This window comes from Oncorhynchus mykiss, chromosome 16, assembly GCF_013265735.2.
Source record: "Oncorhynchus mykiss isolate Arlee chromosome 16, USDA_OmykA_1.1, whole genome shotgun sequence".
Classification (NCBI taxonomy): Eukaryota; Metazoa; Chordata; class Actinopteri; order Salmoniformes; family Salmonidae; genus Oncorhynchus; species Oncorhynchus mykiss.
The window spans coordinates 45,971,309-45,992,794 of record NC_048580.1 but is presented as its reverse complement, the minus strand read 5'-3'; the positions used below and the strand labels follow the sequence as shown (position 1 = coordinate 45,992,794).

Below are 21,486 nucleotides of genomic sequence, written 5' to 3'. Positions count from 1 at the left end.
CTGCCAGTCCCTTCTCTTTCAACTCTCCATTTCGCAGCTTTACTCTTATTGAATTAAACGCCGACATTGTCCTTTTTGCCTCAGTGGATCTACGTTAACTTTTTCAGCCCGTTCACAAAAGCATTCGGCTATTGGCACGTGGGCTATTTGGCGCGCCAACAGTTAGGCCCTAAAGTCTAGGTTTACGCACTAATGCTAGATAGCCTAACATAAAAAAACGCTTTGTAGCCTAAATATATCAATTGCACAATAATTATACATTCATAGATAACATTTTTTTTTAAGTATCCTCTTACCTTTATTTAACCTACACGCCACCCACCAACCTATACGCCACCCACCCTTCATCCACACAATGTTGCATGACCATAAACCACCCACCGTGCGGGTAAAACCCCGAGGACTGCGGGTTATGAGGAAAACGCGCATCACTAGTGTGTAGGCCTATGTGTGTGTGTCGGAGCGTTTGGGTAGAAAAAAGTAGAAGACAAATTTCCATCTCTATGGACTAATAAAATAACATCTTATATATTGCGTTGTTGTGCGCGCAATTGTGGGAGCCGCCAACGAAATTAAAAATGGACTGAAGTCACCTCTTTATCCAGCAAATGCAATAGGACATAGGCCTATCTTTCAATTATCTACAAAAAACAACTAGACTACGTAAACTGTGTTTGATCAAATGTTACTGATTACAATAGTAGTCTCCATGTAGTTGGTCTTCATTTTTTCCCCCAAACGTATGAATTCTGCTTAAAGGTCCTGACATTTATGGCACAGAGGCATGTTGCTCTTATCCTTTAATAACTTCAAGCAAGGTCACTGGTTCAAGTCCCTACCCCCTTAAATACAGTTTTACATGTCTTACCTGCTTGGCCCGTTTCCTTGTGGGATCCTCCATGGATGGGTTATTGGCTATAAGATCACATGATGATTGACAGTTTTTGATTAACGGTGACATGGCATCTGTTTTGCAGGGAGGAACCAGACAACCAGACTGCTGGAATGCTTTGCATTTTGGTTGTTATCAGTAAAACAAAATAAATCATCTGCCTGATGGGACAATCAGAGAACAGGCTCAATTTGCGCACATCCATAATAACTTGAACAACGCGTTAGGAGTTAAACTGTAAGCCAATAGTTAAGCTTCTCCAAGAGTGCAAAAACAACAAAGTCAAGGTAATAAAAGAGATAGAGGCGTCAAGTTCTGCACTAAAGCGTAACATAACGAGCTTTGACGCTCATCTTCGACATGGAAATGGAAACCATATCAACATTCGCTAAGAAACTTTGGTGTGTCAAGAAACAACTTATTCTTTTCCTCACTCCACTTATTCTTCTCCCGCTACTTTTCGGGCTACCAGAAAAGGTACGTTGTTATTGGAAGATGCACAGATATTCTTACTGTAACCATTTATTCCTCTAATTTACAAGAAGAAGTAGATTCAACTTTTAAGTTATACCTTAACCAAATTGCTAAACCATATATCAAGCCTAAAACTGATATTATCATTAATATCCACACCTGCCTTTAAAACCGAACACCCTTTAACCTGATATCTGTTGGTCTTCACTTAAATTAGAATCAGGATCCTATTAAGTGCCCCATTAGATTAAAACCTACAATTCTATACTTTTGATCTGTTTTAGGTTGATCATGTTATTCCAGTGTATAGGACATGGCCCTGCTCCATCATATGTCTAAAAACACAATCCTTACATCCATAACTTGGCTTAACTCCATCCCCCCTTCTTAATCATAACCACAGCCCAATCTGAGCCCTTACTAATAACTTCAAAGACTTCTTCATTTACAATTCTCCCCTAATTTTGCAAATCCAGTCACATTAAAAAGGTACATTCCTTGTACATTTAACTTTCCACAGCATGATACAAAGATGAATTAAATAGATCACCTTTGTAAATGGTACAGTTGGCTTTTCCTCTTGGGTGTTCACCAACATGTTTCTGTTATGTTTTGCAGGAGGGGAAATGCCTGTACGTGGTGCTGCTGATGGCTGTGTTCTGGTGCACAGAGGCTCTTCCCTTAGCTGTCACTGCCATGCTACCTGTTTGCCTCTTTCCAACCATGGGAATTCTTCCATCCAAAAAAGTCTGCCCCCAGTACTTTCTCGATACCAATTTTCTCTTTCTTAGTGGTCTTGTTATGGCGTCAGCTATTGAGGAATGGGGTCTGCATCGCAGAATAGCTCTGAAAGTTCTTAAGATTGTTGGAGTCAAACCAGCCTGGTGAGAAGACTATATCGTCATATACAACAGTAATAAATTCATCATAATTTATATTTGGGGATTATTTTCCATTATCTAATGTGAATGCCCTGCATATGGCAAAATATAGCCTACATAATCATATTATCAGAAAGATTAAATGTATTGATGTGTCACTCCACTTACTCCAGACCCATGTGTACATCTCTCTATGCAGGTTGATTTTGGGAATGATGATCACCTCTGCCTTCCTGTCCATGTGGCTCAGTAACACCGCAACAACGGCCATGATGCTTCCCATTGCTAACGCCATCCTGGAGAGTCTCTTTGGAGACCTTGCCACTCTGAAGGAAAACTGTAAGGTGAAAGACGAGACAGAGGGTGAGTTGCTGTGTAGGGTTTCTCCAACTGTCCCATATACACTGCCGGTCAAAGGTTTTTAGAACACCTACTCATTTAATGTTTTTTCTTTATGTTTACTATGTTCTACACTGTCGAATAATAGTGAAGACATCAAAACTATGAAATAACACATATGGAATTATGTAGTAACCAAAAAAGTGTTAAACAAATCAAAATATATTTTATATTTTTCAAATAGACACTGCCTTGATGACAACTTTAAACACTCTTGGCGGTTTCTCAACCAGCTTCATGAGGTAGTCACCTGGAATGAATTTCAATTAACAGGTGTCCATTGTTAAAAGTTGATTTGTGGAATTTCTTTCCTTCTTAATGCATTTGAGCCAATCAGTTGTGTTGTGACAAGGTAGGGGGTATACAGAAGATAGCCCAATTTGGTAAAAGACCAAGTCCATATTATGGCAAGAACAGCTGAAATAAGCAACGAGAAATGACAGTACATCATTACTTTAAGACATAAAGGTCAGTCAATATGGACAATTTGAAGAAAGGTTCTTCAAGTGCAATCGCAAAACCCATCAAGCGCTATGATGAAACGGGCTCTCATTAGGATTGCCATAGGAATGGAAGTCCTAAAGTTACCTCTGCTGCAGAGAATAAGTTAATTGGAGTTACCAGCCTCAGAAATTGCATCCCAAATAAATGCTTCACAGAGTTCAAGTAACAGACACATCTCAACATCAACTGTTCAGAGGAGACTGGGTGAGTCAGGCCTTCATGGTCAAATTGATACAAAGAAACCAGTACTAAAGGACACCATTAAGAAGAAGAGACTCCCTTGGGCCAAGAAACACGAGCAATGGACATTAGACCAGTAGAAATTTGTCCTTTGTTCTGAAGTCCAAATTGAAGATTTTTGGTTCCAACCGCAGTGTCTTTGTAAGACACGCTGTGGGTGAACGGATTATCTCTGCATGTGTATTTCCCACCGTAAAGCATGGAGGAGGAGGTGTTATGGTGTGGGGGTTCTTTGCTGGTGACACTGTCTGTGATTTATTTAGAATTCAAGGCACACTTAACCAGTATGACTGCCACAGCATTCTGCAGCGATACGCCATCCCATCTGGTTTGGGCCTAGTGGGGCTATCATTTGTTTTTCAACAGGACAATGACCAAACACACCTCCAGGCTGTGTAAGGGCTATTTGACCAAGAAGGAGAGTGATGGAGTGCTGCCTCAGATGTCCTGGCCTCCACAATCCCCCGACCTCAAACATATTGAGATGGTTTGGGTTGAGTCGGACCGCAGAGTGAAGGAAAAGCAGCCAACAAGTGCTCAGCATATGTGGGAACTCCTTCAAGACTGTTGGAATAGCATTCCAGGTGAAGCTGGTTGAGAGAATGCCAAGAGTTTGCAAAGCTGTCATCAAGGCAAAGGGTGGCTAATTTGAAGAATCTCAGATATAAAACACATTTTGATTTGTTTAACACTTTTTTGGTTACTACATAATTCCATATGTGTTACTTCCTAGTTTTGATGTCTTCACTATTATTATACAATGTAGAAAATAGTAAAATAAAGAAAAACCCTTGAATGAGTAGGTGTACAAAAACTTTTGACCAGTAGTGTACATCGAGTGAAAAGATAAAAAATATTAAGTAGCCAAGCCAGGACAGATTTTATCTTTTCGACACTGTAAAGCAAATGGTTTGTAGTGCTTACAAAAACAAACATACTATACTTCAACTTTCTAAAGCCAAGAGTGATATTTCCACACTAAAACTGTAATAGGTAACTGAAGGTGTGAACTTTTTTACAACTACCTGTTCCATCACATGGAACTTCGGTGCACGACATGTCAATAGTCAAATGATAATTGATTAAACATATTAGCCGCCTTTCAAGTCATATATTAAATATGACGAAGGCCTAAAGACAACCTACTTAGAAAACTGGAACTCACAGGCTTTGATGAGAAAGAAATGTTTAAATATCTCTGTTATAGCTTGTCTCATTCATTCTATAGCTATGGATACTGTAGCATCACAGTAATTGGTTCATGGGAAATGTGTTGATTCTTAGTAGAGGTCGTTTTAATTTTAAAAAATGTAGCCATTATTTACACTTAGATGACCGCCTAAATCACGTTCAAATTGGTCTTCAATATGGAATTGTCATGTCGTCTAAGCCTGTCCTTAAAAATATATATATTTTGTCATTTGTCACCGCAGAGTAAACAATGGAGAGAATAACTCTAACACAACCTGTTCACTTCAACATCCATCAGGTCAAGCACGAGTAAAGCTGCATGCACTGCCCTCTGAAAAACAGATCTTGTCTATAGACGGGTAAGAAAGAAAACACAAACAAACTGAACAATTGAAGCTCTCATGTTGTTAGAATAGGATTCATGGTTATCGTGTAGCTATTTACTAATGTTGGTATAATTATATCTTAAGACCTGATCGGATGGAGCGTTCAGATGGGAGTACTGCAGAGGAGATCAGGACAGAGTCAGAGTACCAGATGAAGGTGTGGAAAGGCTTCCTGATATGTATCCCGTACGCTGCCAGTATCGGAGGGACTGCCACCCTGACAGGCACTGCACCAAACCTCATCCTCATTGGACAACTTAAGAGGTACCCAAGTTGAAGACTTGGCTGATCTCACTTTCTCCTACTGCATCTGAACATACCCTCTCAGGCCCATTGGATAGAGCAATAATGATCTGTAAGGTGACAATGTCTCTCTGAGGAGGTCTAGTAGAGGGTTTTGTACAACGTACAAACTTTTAACCATTATGAAAAAAGACGAGACAAGTGACACAGGTACTGGGATGTTTCAGACATTGTAGAACTTCAGACGTCCCTCTTAGAGGCCTGTTAGGATTTAACTGGCAAATAGCTGTGTACAAATAACATGTTACATTTAGACCATAAAAAACTACTTTATTCACGTTTGCTGTACCGTTTCTGACAGTTGCTTCTTTGTGTTCTAGTTACTTCCCAGAGTGCGACTTGATCAATTTTGGCTCTTGGTTTGCATTCGCATTTCCTCTTATGGTGTTCTTCCTCATCTTGGGATGGCTATGGATTTCTTTCCTCTACGGGGGCTTGAATACACGGTATGATGGTGAATACCTTCTTCTACCTGTCAGATATTTCCACATTATTTTCATGCTATTTTTTTGTGTTCAGATTGTGTGTGAAGAAACAGGACGAAAGAGCACAAGCAGAGGCGAAGGCTGAGGCCGTAATTGATGAAGACTACAGAAAACTAGGCCCCATAAAGTAAGGACATGTCTCTAGACTAAATCACAGGCAACATGCTCCAGTCTTAAATCATGCCCTGCACCAGGGGTGGCTAATTCTAGTTCAGGAGGGCCACATTGTTCACGTTTTAGATTGTTTATTTGAATCAGTGCGTTAATGCTGGGATGGAACAAAATGCCTGTTGCAGCCCTCCAGGACTAAAGATGACTACCCCTGTTCTAGACCCTCTGGACTATATGTCGGTGGTAATGTCGAATTCCTTAGACAATCATTTCCTATCTTCCATTTTAGTTTTGCAGAAGGAGCCATCGCATTCTTTTTCATTCTGTTTGCCGTTCTCCTGTTTACAAGAGATCCTAAATTTGTAACTGGATGGTCCACGTTTTTCAACAAAGGGTAAGAGAGACAAGCTGACAATCCACTGCCCGTTAACTAGGATATGTTTGTATAATTCACTGGAGGCTTGAGGAAACCAGCCGCTTCATGACTTCCTCTTCTTTCATTCTCTTCCTCCTGCAGGTATGTGTCAGATGCGACCACTGGAGTGATCATTGTGTCAATCCTATTCTTCTTCCCTTCCCAAAAACCCTCTCTTAGCTGGTGGTTTGATTCTAGAGGTCAGTACCAGAAAGGATATGTCCCAAATAATGACAAATACATTTTTAGAATATGTACATTTAAAATACCACTGTCTCAAATCATACAGCCTTTCTGTACTGATATAGAGAAAACTGTATATTTTCAAATCAAAAGATTAGATGGAGTGAAGCAGCTGTATACATTGTATTCGGAAAGTATTCAGACCCCTTGACTTTTTTCCACATTTTGTTAGGTTACAGCTTTATTCCAAAATTGATTATTGATCAAAATTGATCGTTTTCCCCCTCAACAATGTACACACAATATGCCATCATAACAAAACAGAAACAGGTTTTTAGCCATTTCTGCAAATGTATATATATAAAAAAATGAAATATCACATTTACATAAGTATTCAGACCCTTTACTCAGTACTTTGTTGAAGTACCTTTGGCAGCGATTGCAGCCTTGAGTCTTCTTGGGTATGACGCTACAAGCTTGGCACATCTGTATTTGGGGAGTTTCTCCCATTATTCTCTGTTTCCTCTCAATCTCTGTCAGTTTGGATAGGCAGCGTCGATGCACAGCTATTTTCAGGTCTTTCCAGAGATGTTTGATCGGGTTCAAGTCCGGGCTCTGGCTGGGCCACTCAAGGACGTTTAGAGATTTGTCCTCGAAGCCACTCCTACGTTGTCTTGTCTGTGTACTTAGGGTCGTTGTCCAGTTTGATGGGGAACCTGAGATCCTGAGTACTCTGGAGCATGTTTTCATCAAGGACCTCTCTGTACTTTTCTCCGTTCATCTTTCCCTTGACCTTGTCTAGTCTCCCAGTCCCTGCCGCTGAAAAACATTCTCACAGCATGATGCTGCCACCACCATGCTTCACCGTAGGGATGGTGCCAGGTTTCCTCCAGACGTGACGCTTGGCATTCATGCCAAAGAGTTCAATCTTGGTTTCATTATACCAGAGAATCTTGTTTCTCATGGTCTGAGGTTCCTTTAGGTACCTTTTGGCAAACTCCAACCCAGCTGTCATGTGCCTTTTACTGAGGAGTTGGTTCCGTCCGGCCACTCTACTAAAAGGCCTGATTGGTGGAGTGCTGCAGAGATAGCTGTCCTTCTGGAAGTTTTGCCCATCTCCTCAGAGGAACTCTGGAGCTCTGTCAGAGTGACCATCTGGTTCTTGGTGGTCCCAAACTTCTACCATTTAAGAATGATGGAGTCCACTGGGTTCTTGGGGACCTTCAATGCTGCAGAAATGTTTTGGTACTGTCACGATCGTCGTATGGAATGGACCAAGGTGCATCGTTGTGAGCGTACATTTTCCTTTATTTGCAAATGTCGCCAACAAAACAATAATACAACAAAAACGAATGTGAAGCTCCGTAAGGCTATACATGCACAAACGAAGACAGCTACCCACAACTACCAAAAGGAAAAAAGGCTGCCTAAGTATGATTCCCAATCAGAGACAACGATAGACAGCTGTCCCTGATTGAGAACCATACCCGGCCAAAACATAGAAACAAACAACATAGAATGCCCACCCCAAATCACACCCTGACCTAACCAAATGGAGAAATAAAATGGCACTCTAAGGTCAGGGCGTGAAAGGTACCCTTCCCCAGATCTGTGCCTCGACACAATCCTGTCTCAGAGCTCTTTGGACAATTTCTTAGACCTCGTGGCTTGTTTTTTGCTCTGACATGCACTGTCAACTGTGGGACCATATATAAACAGGTGTGTGCCTTTCCAAATCATGTCCAATCAATTTAATTTACCACAGGTGGACTCCAATCAAGTTGTAGAAACATCTCAAGGATGATCAATGGAAACATGATCAGCACCAGAGCTCAATTTCAAGTCTTATAGCAAAGGGTTCTGAATACTTATGTAAATAAGGTATTTCTGTTTTAAATTTTTTATAAAAACCTGTTTTCTCTTTGTCATTATGGGGTATTGTGTGTAGATTGAGGAGTATTTTATTTAATCAATTTTAGCATAAGGCTGTAACGTAACAAAATGTGGAAAAAGGGAAGGGGTCTGAATACTTTCCAAATGCACTGTAGATGCACTGTAGATCTGGGTTTTTAAAGTCACATTATTATTCAATCATGCCTCACCAGACAGAAATTACAGTAACATTGACTCCTATTAAAGGCAGAATATTTTTTTTGTAATTTCATTAATCCATTTCTGAAGCAGAACTTGTATTGGCTCTGTTGTAAAGTACTGTAAATAACCAGAGGAATGTTAATGACGTAGATTAGTGAGTCTGAGCAGAGTCCCGTCGTGAGGTAAGACTGTCGCCCCTTATTATTAATCCCTCAAAAATGTGTTGCCACACTTTGGTTTGCTCTGTGTACTTTGCTCTGTGTTCACCCACTGGTTTAACATAGCACACAACTTCTTATGCAACAGAAATACCAGTGTTTTCATGTTCTACCCTCATATTTTTCCAGCGAGATTAGAATATGTACATGTTTGGCATTGAGCTCTTTAATGTTCTTTATTATAAACTATTTTGAGTAGGTATGTTAAGAATTCGCCTGTGAAGTAATAGTTCCCTTTCAGTCAGTTCACTCTGTACTACAAAAGCACAACTCCCCATAGTGATGTTGTACCTCGTTCCCTCCCTTCAGGGAACAGTAGTTATATTCATAACTTTATGTTTTGCCGGGCAAAACATTTAACTTATTGACAAATTAAAAATGTCCGGCAGAGCGGTACCTGAGACAGAAACAAAACCCCAACCAGCCTTATTTTGTCCACTAAGTGGGTCCTCAAATCTTCAAAAGGTTCTACAGCTGCACCATCAAGAGCATCCTGATGGGTTGCATCACTGCCTGGTATGGCAACTGCTCGGCCTCCGACCGCACGGCACTGCAGATGGTAGTGCGTATGGCCGAGCATATCACTGGTGCCAAGCTTCCTGTCATCCACGACCTCTATCTAGAAGAAAAAGAAACGCACACCTATTAAGACGAGGTGCTGGCTAGCGGAGTAGAAAACTTGAAAATAAAAGAGAGCCACACACTCTAGGAGCTCAGATGCAAAAATGTAATTACCAACGTTTCGACAGCCAAGCTGTCTTCATCAGGGTATAATCACAAACACTGCGGGATGACTCGTTTATATAGTGTCAAAAGACACAGGTGTCTGTAATCATGGCCAAGAGTGGCCTAATATCATTGGTTAATTATCAAATATTAAAATGTCATGCAAAGAACAGCATACAAACAATAAATGGATAGCATACGACCATAGATTAATTTGACTACACAAGCTTACAAACAATTACAATGGCAAAGTCACAATAATCACAAGAATGGCTTCAGATCAAAATCTACGTTGAGACCGAAGGACGCAAGGGTCTTTAAATTAAAGATCCAGGCAGCCTCTCGTTTTAACAATAAATGATCAAGGTCACCCCCTCTCCTAGGGAGGGTGACATGTTCGATGCCAATATAACGCAGAGACGAAATCGAGTGGCATGCCTCCAAGAAGTGGGCCGCAACTGGATAAGTAAAGTTTTTACACCTAATGGTGCTACGATGCTCTGAGATTGATTTCCCTGTTTGTGGGTGTTTGAAGGATCTACATTTATAAGTGCCATTGCATTGAGCACAGCCATTATATTTGTAATTTCCATCTAGTAGATAGACGTTGTTCAGGAATATCTTGGGGTGGTAAATCAGAGTTTACCAATTGGTCTCTGAGATTTCTGCCCCGACCAAGGGAAGGTCGACCAAGGGAAGGTCCGAAAACACATTACCGAGACTATCATCGGATTTTAGGATGTGCCAATGTTTGTGAACAATTCCCTTAATTTGTTCAGAGCACTTTGTTTAGCGGGTAGTTAGAACGCAAGAATGCGTCTTTTTGCGAGACTGACCTTGAAAAAGGTCATGTCTCGTTTTGTTTTGAATTTTCTCAATGGCAATATTAATCTGATCATTCTTGTAGCCCCTCTCCTTGAACTTTCTTTGCGTCTCAGCCCTCTATACCAGGCTGTGTCAGAGGAAGGCCCTAAAAATTGTCAAAGACTCCAGCCACCCTAGTCATAGACTGTTCTCTCTGCTACCGCACGGCAAGCGGTACCAGAGCGCCAAGTCTAGGTCCAAGAGGCTTCTAAACAGCTTCTACCCCCAAGCCATAAGACTCCTGAACATCTAATCAAATGTCTATCCAGACTATTTGCATTGACCCCTCTACCCCCCCCCCCCCCCTTTTACGCTGCTGCTACTCTCTATTTTTATCTATGCATAGTCATTTTAATAACTCTACCTACATGTACATCAATTACCTCAGCTAACCTGTGCACCCGCACATTGACTCTGTACCGGTACCCCCTGTACCCCCTGTATATAGCCTCGCTACTGCTATTTTACTGCTGCTCTTTAATTATTTGTTACTTTTATTTAATTTTTTATTTAATCTGCATTGTTGGTTAACAGCTTATAAGTCTACACCTGTTGTATTCGGTGCATGTGACAAATCCAATTTGATTCGATAACCGTTACTTTGACCACTAACCCCTCGCTGCAGCTCTTTCTTTATTGCCTCTTTTCAAAGCTCCTTGCAGGTTAGATATTCTGATATTTGGGTGGTTGACCTGGATTTGTCTGTTGGGCAGATGTCGATTTCATACCCTGTCATGTTTTCCACAGCACCAAATACTCCATATGTTCCTCTACTATCATGGAAGAAAGCACAGGAATGTGTCCCATGGAATATCATTCTGTTGCTGGGTGGAGGCTTTGCCATGGCCAAGGGATGTGAGGTAAAACCATATCATTTACATATGGAATCATTCATCCTTAAGATCTCTATGGGTAAACCCCTTTCATGTTTAAGGGTGCACACCATAGATATGAAATCCCTTTAACTCACATTCTCATTTGTGTACATTCGAATAGCTGTTGTGTGGTGATTTCTATACTTTTTGACCTATTTCTGCTACTACTGAGTCAAGGGCTGTCTTGATGCTCGGTCCCTGTGGTGTAGGAGTCAGGACTGGCGGCGTGGATAGGAGCCTACCTCCAGCCTATCGCTCAGGTCCCTCCTGCTGTGGCAGTCATGTTTATCACCGCTTTCCTGGCCTGCTTCACAGAGTTCGCCAGCAACACCGCCACCATTATCATATTCCTGCCCGTCATCGCTGAACTGGTGAGCTGTCAGCTACTGTATGACATGCCCACAACACTCAACATTTAGTTAGATGTTTCCAAGAATGAAGTACCCTGTGGGTATGAAGAGGTCAGTCGACACTCATTTTGAAGAAAGGCGTATTTCTGTGTAGTATTTTTGAATACCCTTGTGAACTACAGTACCACAAAGCCTTGAACTCCACTGTATTACTAATCCCCCCCATGGGAAAAGATAATGGGGAAGTTGATGTTCTCTACTCTAATCTCCTACAGCAATTTACTTTTTTAGTGTTTGTCATGGGGTTAACAGATCTGTCAGTTTAGCACCGTGGCTGTTTGGTCTGTTGGACATTAACCACAGTTATCAGTAACCAGTTGTCTTTGTCTGTCTGTGCCAATGTCTTACAGTATTGTTAAATCTAAGCAATAATATCACCCAACCAGTATCACCCTGACAAGGACACCCTAGTTACTTATCTCCAGCGACATTTCTAAGCCAAATACGTTACTAAGAATTTGGAACATCGTTGCCACTTATTGAATGCGATGTGGATTCACACACTCTTTGTTCATTTGTGTTACTTGTGTTAATCTGCAGAAAACTGTTTCAAAGTATTATTATTCTCCATTAACACAATATTTCTGCAAAATAATATCAATGACTGTGTTTGTCTCCTCTCTACAGGCTATGTTTGTCAAGGTGAATCCTCTTTACTTCATGATACCTGCGACAACAGGATGTTCATTTGCCTTCATGTTGCCAGTCTCCACCCCTCCCAACTCCATTGCCTTTGCATCTGGCCATCTTCTGGTGAAGGACATGGTAAGATCCTCACGCCAATATACTGTGTGACCATATTTCAGACTGTTCTTAAACTTAAACATACTCTATCCTAGTAGATAGATGATTTACATCTGTTTGGTTTCTCTGTTCCCAGGTGAAAACGGGCTTTGTGATGAACATTTTGGGCATTTTATCAGTTTCTCTGGCCATGAACACGTGGGGTCGTGCCATGTTCAGTTTGGAGACTTATCCAGACTGGGCCCGTCCAGTCAACATGTCCAGTACTGTCACAGATATACAACTCCCCTCCGTGCCACCTTTCAACCTTACTAGTTTGTGATACACTGCATACCGTAGATCTGAAGCTTATCCAATACAAAGTATTACACAGTATTATATAGTAAATACTAGAGCAGCATTTCTGAATATGTACAAAAGTCAACTATAGATTTGGGGAGCATTAGCAGTTACTTTAAGTTATTTAGCCTATGGTGTGATGGCTAGACCATGTTGCGAATGTACTGTACACTTCTAGATTCTTCCATTTGCCTACTGTATACTATATGAGTTTAGATTTTTTTGTTGTTCAGGCTCTCCTTGTGCTCTACTTCCTCTGTCGTGTAGATTATACTAAGTTCTTTCAGCTAATTTTCTTGCTTGTCACATGCCACGAACCCTTGGTCTCCCAGATGTGTCCAATGTTTTGTCCTGGTTTGTTTTAGGTCCCCATGCCAAGTTTCCATTTGAAGTTAATTTGTTTGGGCAGGGCAGGGGGTGACAGAATAGACAGTGGTTGGTCTGTCTGTTGTTACATTCTCTTCCACAGTTATACAACAAGTCATGTCAGACACCGTTTTTGTCCGGACACCGGTGATGTCTGTGTCATCATTCTGTCGCTATGCTTGCTGAAATGCCTTGCATCTTAGTGACCTCTGGTGTTCAGTGTGCCACTTTGCGAGTGTCTGTCCCATTCGTCACTGTAACATTCCCTAGATAGTGTTTGTGAGGATAATCCTTATTGATTAGGGTGTTAGCAGTCTGCTTGATGATAATAGACCCAATCCATTTCATCACACTGAACGCTCAACCTCCAAGTCCGCCACCTACTAGTAAATCACACTTGAACTTGATCCTCCATTGATCTTTAGTTTGGATAATCTGTGACTGTCTTGATGCACAACAGGAGTTTGTGAATTATTAATGGAAAAATACTTACCTAGCCCATGGGGTCACAGGCTGCACATGTTTTAACACATTCTAAGTTACACACAGAAGGTCATTTTTACTTTTCATCATGTCTTTAAAATACAGAGATCGTGCTTTTCTGATCTTATTTAATTTGAAGTAATCATTTGAAATGTGGTACGTGGAAATCGAATTAACAATTTTCTACCGTAGTTTGTATTTTGTGTAGTACGTTTAGGTTTTATCAATGCACATTTTGGAGCTTTGTTATTTTCTTAATACTACTGTTGTTACCAAATAAAACTCAACAGCAAATGTGTTCTTTTCTTTTTTCGTCAATCCATGGAATTGGTATATTTAGCTGATGTCAGTGAGCAGGCGCCGACAGACATGCCACACAGTAATATATACTACAGAGCAACTCAAACCAGGAGATGATATTCAGACGGGGGCCATGCCACTATAGTCCTTTTTAGTTTTAATCATTGACCCAGGTGACACAGCATAAAATGTACTGGAATCAAGTCTCATTCAACAGCCTTATGCCTGATAGCACCAAACAAGATACCCAATAAGCCAAATGAGGCGAACAAACAAGCGAACAACACATTTGAAAGAAAGTTGCATTGAAATTTGTTTGGAACACAATTTCTACATGTGTCTGGAACCAAGCGGTGATACTTTGGTCACTGTTTCTCTAAAGAATGGTGAAGAGCTGTACATTCCTTATAGTGTCTATTTGGCTATGTAAAGTCTCAAGGTCTGGCACATGGTTAACTCAGCAGAACTCTGAAGTAGTTACTCAGTGTAAGAGAGGAAGGGTCATTGGTGGAGCCGCCATTAAATGAGACGAACTACAACAGAACACAATGACACTTTGTGAAATAGAAGAACTTGTTGGAAAAGGAATACACAACATTTTGGAAAAGGAAGTTTGACAAGTCGTACCACAACATGAAACTGCTCAACCTTGATGCCCAACCAATCAAATATACGTATTAATTGACTGTAATACAAAGGGAGATTTAAAAAAAGCCCCAGCTAAACATTTTATTTTGGAAAACTCGCACAATTGCTCACATGCTCATAGTTTCCCAGATCATAGCAATCCCCCCTCCTATTAGTCAGTAGTAGTATGACCTCCCACGGGGTTATGTTTTTGACCTTTAAATAGGATACCACAATGCTCATATAGAACCTTTTAACTCACCAGTACTTCCCTAAATGATTAGTCACCTAGTATTGCATGTTCCATCATGTGTTGATTTGTTATGCCTGTGAATGTCAGTGAGTGTGTGTCAGCATGTGAGCATGAGCAAGAGCCCTTCTGTTCCCTTTGGGAACCGTCTCACACATCTATGTGGCAATGACTGTGCATGATAAGTTCCTGTATCAAGCTTTACAGTTACCCCCATCAGACAACTGTGTAACTTCACATGCACTGTTGCCAAGGAGAATGAAGAGCATTACTGCGTGCATGGGCTTTGGCTTTTCATTGAGGTAGGTGTTAATTTTTCAGTCTTTTGAGTGAAAGAGACATTAGGTTACTGGACAGCTATTTATGAGATGATTTAAGAAATTGATGTTATGGTAAAATGTATATTATTTTCACAGTGAATTGTGCTAGGCCCTTCTTGTGAAATTAAGAAAGCTGGCGTATTACAGTGTTAATTACACAATAATAAGCTATTCTGCTCTTGTATAATGTTGATATTAAAACAATACATGATGATAGTCAGAATAGTGGATATTACAGTTTGATCAAATTCACAGCCTAGTTAGAGTACAGTGCAATTCTAAAATGTGTTTCATGTTTAGTCTATTCTAATAAGCCATTTACTTTATGTTCGTATTCTTACCTTTTATTATTTCTTATTGCTGTTGCATTGTCGAGGAGTCTGCAAGTAAGCACTTCGTTTGACGGTGTATACCATGTGTATCCTGTACATACAACCAATAAAACTTGAATTCACACAATCATTGGTTTTCAGGCAAGAACCTTGGGGTGCCATGAAGACCACTCTACAGTATATGTGGGATGTTTACTCAAAACCGACCCAGGCTGCCAAGGAGGTCCTGACGTTACTTTCTATGTGTTTCATTATCGCCATGGTGACTGGTGGTCTCCTCTACCATTGGATGACAGAGATCCTGAGATATGACAGTGGTACCTCCAGCACTGCTGCCTGCATCTATAGCGTGTCCATCCTTTTCCTCTCGTTCCTCTGTCATCCTCTCCGTTGTGTGCTAACTATGATCCTGCCCACTCTGGGCACCAAACAAGGGCGCAAGCTGATCATTTCCACCTCTGTGATTGTGTTAGTGTTGAGCATCATCGTTAACATAACCGTTAACATGGGAGTGGTGATGCACGTTTTAAAGTGCACCTCTGAAGGTTTTGTCCACTCTCTTTTAAACTCATCTGAGCTGTTTCAAGAAGCAAAGAGAGATCTTGTTAGAGAGGCTATCAAAGTGGAACAGGAAGAACTGAATATTGTTAACAGGTTGAGGAAATTTGATCATTTTACACACATTGATGTGTCAAAGGTCAAAAATACGTTTGTTACTGTAAGCAAACAGATTGAGAGTGACTTTTCACGTGCCAATAAACTGCTGGAGGATTATAAACTTCTGTCAAACAGGATTCTGGCGGCCATCTTTCTAATCTACCTGATAGTTGAATCAGCCCACTACCTGAAGTCATATGTCATTTCAGTTAAGTTTGACAACGTTTACATCACCAGACAGTTGCTGCAAAAAGCATCTGAGGATGGAATCCAGATAGAGCCAACTAACTTGAAAAACATGGTTAATTCCACAAGTTGTAAAATAACAAAACAGGAATTTACCAAATGTCTTGCTCCCATAGTAGTGGTGACTTTGTATTTTATTGTTATTATCTTCATAATGGTCTTGGATCACATTGTGTACCATCTAGTTACAGTGAGTGGGCCTTGGCTGCTGGATGTTCCAGCTACATCTGTCAGCATAGCTGTGAAATATAAGGTAGGTCAATATTGATACAGTACTTTTCTATGTGAGGTCGCGCACATCACAGGACATAATGTGACATTATATAATGTGTAGCCTTGAGATCAATGATGATATAGAAATTGAATAACACAGTGGACAAATGGGGACTGGATTCTCTTTTCTCTGACAGATTCACCTGCGCTTTCCAGGTCTATGTATTATCCCAGCTATCTGTAGGGATACAGAACTGGCAAACCTCCACAAGCAGTATGACTGGACATTTAGCCCAGAGGCTTTACGCTGTTATATTGAGCCCTCTGCACCAGACCTGAGAGTGAGGGTCTTCCTGGGACTACTCTGTCTGGTGAGCTACATCATGGTGTTACTGGAGGTCTACGCCAGGCGCATCCGCAGGAAAGTGTCTGCATCCTTCTTCAAAACGCAGGAGGAAAAAAGAATTAATTTCTTATTGAAGAAGATACAGGCGAAACAGGACACAAGAGAAAACAATATATTTTTCATTGAAGCTGTGAATGAGACCCGCGTTCACACAAACCAAAACGTAATTTGAAGCTTGACTTGCTGTCATTATATGTAGTTTAGGGAGACCTCTGCTTTTAATACGTTCACTGCTCCTCTTGAGCTATTGCCGTAATAATAGATTTATTTTAGAATTGGAGAAAACCCTCCTCAGTCTCCCCAGCTGTCAGCTGAGAGAATTTGTTCATTCGATTTGTCCATATTTTCAGATTGAACTGATTCTGCAATATACAAATGAAAAACATGGAATAAAAATGTAATTTCAAAGTGATACAAGCATGCTTATCCCTGTGTTAAAATACAATTGATGAATTCAGTGCCAACATCCTGCTCTCCGTGAGCCAAAGGGCCTGTTGAGAACAGGACAGGGCATCCTGTTACTGAGTCACTGTCATATGACCTTTGTCCTGGTCGTGGAGCACCCCTTTTATGCCCACGTTGCCTCGTCTCAACAACACTCATGAAACCATGTTTGTAGGCTTAATGAAGAAATAAATACCATATAACAGACAATCACAAGCGTTTTCACTCAATGTTTTATATTGTGAAAGGTTGATGCTTTTAAAGAATTTGATGAAAATGGCTTTGAGTTCCCTTTTAAAGTAAAACTACTTTTAACATGTAAGGAACAAGACCATGTATTACTTTGTTTCTTACTGCATGGGAGAACTCCACAATCAACAGACGACTAGGTGACACCTAGCCCCACTAGGTGTCACTAACACTAAGTGCATTTGAGAAGTTTTTAAGGTACAAATAGGCTATGAAAATTCTCATAACAAGGAGCGTAAAACAAACTCATTGAAAATCTGTGTCAACAAAGTATTTGTCCAATTCAATTAATTAGACTCAGATGAATGTTCAGAGGGCAAATATTGTGACACATAGTCGTGTCATGTGTGGGCCTTCCAAATGTTATTACAAATGAATGAATATAATCATGCTTTAAAATGTGCATAACAATCACAATTATTATTTTTGTGTTTTGGTATTATACCGTTTATTATTTCTGGTCAATGATGGATTCGATTGTGTGAAACTCATTTTCATATGACTTCTAAAACTTAAACTTTATCTGAGAGCAAAAAACGTTTCTGTACCTCTGTGATTAATATTTGTATTTTTTTTGTCATACCACAAAAATGCTTCAGCGTTTTTAGCAGCACACTGCTTTCAACTCCCAGAAGGCATCAGAAGGCACTTTTAGCTAGAGTATTATTAGAACGCCTGTTCATCTATTTTTTATCCAGCCATTTTGCCCGTCTTCTTTTTTCTTCATCTTTACCTCATAATTGAAGTGTCTAATATTTTATGCTTTGTTGCTGTGAGGCCTGGAACAAAATGTATAATTCAGATATTTTCTCTTCACATAAATCTTTGGTTCTGTACCAAAATAAAAGGTTAATAAATTGTATATCTTGGATGTAACTTCGTCTCTTGATTCAAATCCAAACTAGCATAGCAATTGAATGTCATTAATGAAGCATCATGTAAGTAAGACCAGCTTTGTCAAATGGGGTGATTATGAGAGACACAAGGTCAAATAGTCCAGCGGATAGGTTAAATAATTGTTCCATTTTATGATACAAATATCAAACTTGGTACACTAATAGATACCTTAAAGAACATTTGGAAGATTGGAGGCAGTCTGGGAAGCCTGGCCTGGCCTTAATATTAGTGGCTGCCACTCCAGATTTCCTGTTAGAAGAAAATAGGGTAAAATCATTCCAAACAATATAAAAATGTATTTACCCACTAAATAAACCCCATAGATAATAAAGACAAAAAAGTACTCTTAAGACCTTAATAGGGGTCAAATTGAGGTCATTTTGACCATAGTCCAGTGGCTGAATAAACAAATTGTGGACTTTGTGATAGAGCCACCAAATTTCACGCACAGCTAGGTCATGTCTAAAGAAGTATTTCTGGTTATAGTGCTATATCAGATTTTGTCCATTACCCCTGGCAATCATTTCCAAAATGGCCGCTGAAACGTAGGCTAAGAACCAAAGATTGATTGGATAGATATCACCAGGGTTGCTCTGCTCCGGTCAGAGAGAAAACGGATGACAGAGATAGTGCCAAAGTTCACATATTTATTAAGGACTTGTGGTTTGACATGGTAAAGTTGGATTTGTGTATGGTTCTGCAACAAAGGAGAGAGATCATAAGCAGGTTGCATAACATAAAAGGTAAAGGTGATAAGGATGCATTTATTAAACCAATATATCACTAATAACGAAAATAAGGAAATTGCATGACATCTTAATGTTAAGGCTTAATGTTAAGATTGAGAGAGAGTCAACAGGTGAAATCAACTTGGTTGATCAAGTTCATCGCAGTAGTATGAAGCTCTATCAAGTCTGAGGGTTTTTGTACAGCCGCCAACCAGCTGCATGGGGCTGTACTGGACACGATTCACATGGCCATATTTCCATAAATAATTGGTACATACAGCACAATGATGGCTTAAAATGTTTGAGGAGGTCTGTAAAACAATAAAAATGTCCCAAAGATGCCATATACAGTTGAAGTCGGAAGTTTACATACACCTTAGCCAAATAAATTTAAACTCAGTTTTTCATAATTCCTGACATTTAATCCCAGTAAAAATTACCTGTCTTTGGTCAGTTAGGATCACCACTTTATTTTAAGAATGTGAAATGTCAGAATAATAGTAGAGAGAATTATTTATTTCAGCTTTTATTTCTTTCATCACATTCCCAGTGGGTCAGAAGTTTACATATGCAAAATTAGTATTTGGTAGCATTGCCTTTAAATTGTTTAACTTGGGTCAAATGTTTCGGGTAGCCTACCACAAGCTTCCCACAATAAGTTGGGTGACTTTGGCCCATTCCTCCTGACAGAGCTGGTGTAACTGAATCAGGTGTGTAGGCCTCCTTGCTCTCACACGCTTTTTCAGTTCTGCCCACAAATTTTCTATAGAATTGAGGTCAGGGCTTTATGATGGCCACTCCAATACCTTGACTTTGTTGTCCTTAAGCCATTTTGCCATAACGTTGGAAGTATGCTTGGGGTAATTGTCCATATGGAAGACCCATTTGCGACCAAAGTTTAACTTCCTGACTGATGTCTTGAGATGTTGCTTCAATATATCCACCTCATGATGCCATCTATTTTGTGAAGTGCACCAGTGCCTCCTGCAGCAATGCACCCCCACAGCATGATCCTGCCACCCTCGTGCTTCACGGTTGGGATAATGTTCTTCAGCTCCACCTTTTCCCTCCAAACATAACGATGGTCATTATGGCCTAACAGTTCTATTTTTGTTTCATCAGACCAGAGGACATTTCTCCAAAAAGTACGATATTTGTCCCCATGTGCAGTTACAAATCGTAGTCTGGCTTTTTTATGGTGGTTTTGGAGCAGTGGCTTCTTCTTTGCTGAGCGGCCTTTCAGGTTATGTCAATATAGGACTCGCTTTTACTGTGGATATAGATACGTTTGTACCTGTTTCCTCCAGCATCTTCACAAGGTCCTTTGCTGTTGTTCTGGGATTGATTTGCACTTTTCGCACCAAAGTACATTCATCTCTAGGAGACAGAACGAATCTCCTTCCTGAGCGGTATGACGGCTGCGTGGTTCCATGGTGTTTATACTTGTGTACTATTGTTTGTACAGATGAACGTGGTACCTTCAGCGTTTGGAAATTGCTCCCACGGATTAACCAGACTTGCTGAGGTCTACAATTTTTTTTCTGAGGTCTTGGCTGATTTCTTTTGATTTTCCCATGATGGTAGGTTCATTTGAACAGTGAGAGACAGAATAACAACAAAAACATCCAGAAAAACGCATGTCAAAAATGTTATAAATTGATTTGCATATTAATGAGGGAAATAAGTATTTGACCCCCTCTCAATCAGAAAGATTTCTGTCTCCCAGTTGTCTTTTATACAGGAAAACGTTTGACCTCTGTCATTGCCAACAAAGGGTATATAACAAAGTATTGAGATAAACTTTTGTTATTGACCAAATACTTATTATCCACCATAATTTGCAAATAAATTCATTAAAAATCCTACAATGTGATTTTCTGGATAATTTTCCCTCATTTTGTCTGTCATAGTTGAAGTGTACCCATGATGAAAATTACAGGCCTCTCTCATCTTTTTAAGTGGGAGAACTTGCACAATTGGTGGCTAACTAAATACTTTTTTGCCCCATTATATTTCCCTCATTAAAATGCAAATCAATTTATAACATTTATGGATTTTTTTGTTGTTATTCTGTCTCTCACTGTTCAAATAAACCTACCATTAAAATGATAGACTGATAATTTCTTTGTCAGTGGGCAAACCTACAAAATCAGCAGGGGATCAAATACTTTTTTCCCTCACTGTATGGGTGTTCCCTGAAGTCTACTGATTGCAGTGATATACAGATAATACGC

General features: G+C 40.1%; 2 protein-coding genes across 3 annotated transcripts; both read left to right on the top strand.

Moving 5' to 3' along the window:
• The first annotated feature begins 1,246 nt into the window (after positions 1-1,246).
• Positions 1,247-13,881, top strand: slc13a3 (solute carrier family 13 member 3). 2 transcript variants are annotated; one of them, XR_002468954.2, is made up of 13 exons: positions 1,247-1,369; positions 1,985-2,250; positions 2,447-2,610; positions 4,880-4,940; positions 5,052-5,231; positions 5,591-5,716; positions 5,790-5,882; positions 6,156-6,260; positions 6,384-6,481; positions 11,114-11,226; positions 11,414-11,612; positions 12,279-12,416; positions 12,532-13,881. XR_002468954.2 is itself a non-coding variant. In XM_021566162.2 (13 exons), the coding sequence occupies exons 1-13, from the start codon at positions 1,253-1,255 to the stop codon at positions 12,715-12,717; spliced, it is 1,809 nt and encodes a 602-aa protein (XP_021421837.1). In that variant the 3' UTR covers positions 12,718-13,881. The 2 variants fall into 2 exon arrangements, 1 of the variants encoding a protein (XP_021421837.1); XM_021566162.2 differs by having other exon boundaries at positions 1,253-1,369; positions 11,451-11,612.
• Positions 13,882-14,769: 888 nt separating this feature from the next.
• On the top strand, positions 14,770-18,429 carry ocstamp (osteoclast stimulatory transmembrane protein). Its single transcript, XM_021566160.2, has 3 exons — positions 14,770-15,062; positions 15,554-16,568; positions 16,726-18,429. The coding sequence occupies exons 1-3, from the start codon at positions 14,929-14,931 to the stop codon at positions 17,104-17,106; spliced, it is 1,530 nt and encodes a 509-aa protein (XP_021421835.1). The 5' UTR covers positions 14,770-14,928; the 3' UTR covers positions 17,107-18,429.
• Positions 18,430-21,486: the final 3,057 nt, after the last annotated feature.

Bases quoted from the DNA above. Each gene is read 5' to 3' on its own strand.
- slc13a3 (XM_021566162.2), top strand. From the start codon at position 1,253: ATGGAAATGGAAACCATATCAACATTCGCTAAGAAACTTTGGTGTGTC. The intron at 1,370-1,984 runs GTACGTTGTTAT...TATGTTTTGCAG, and splicing joins TTTTCGGGCTACCAGAAAAG to GAGGGGAAATGCCTGTACGT. The intron at 6,261-6,383 runs GTAAGAGAGACA...TTCCTCCTGCAG, and splicing joins TCCACGTTTTTCAACAAAGG to GTATGTGTCAGATGCGACCA.
- ocstamp (XM_021566160.2), top strand. From the start codon at position 14,929: ATGACTGTGCATGATAAGTTCCTGTATCAAGCTTTACAGTTACCCCCA. The intron at 15,063-15,553 runs GTAGGTGTTAAT...ATTGGTTTTCAG, and splicing joins GGCTTTGGCTTTTCATTGAG to GCAAGAACCTTGGGGTGCCA. The intron at 16,569-16,725 runs GTAGGTCAATAT...TTTCTCTGACAG, and splicing joins GCATAGCTGTGAAATATAAG to ATTCACCTGCGCTTTCCAGG.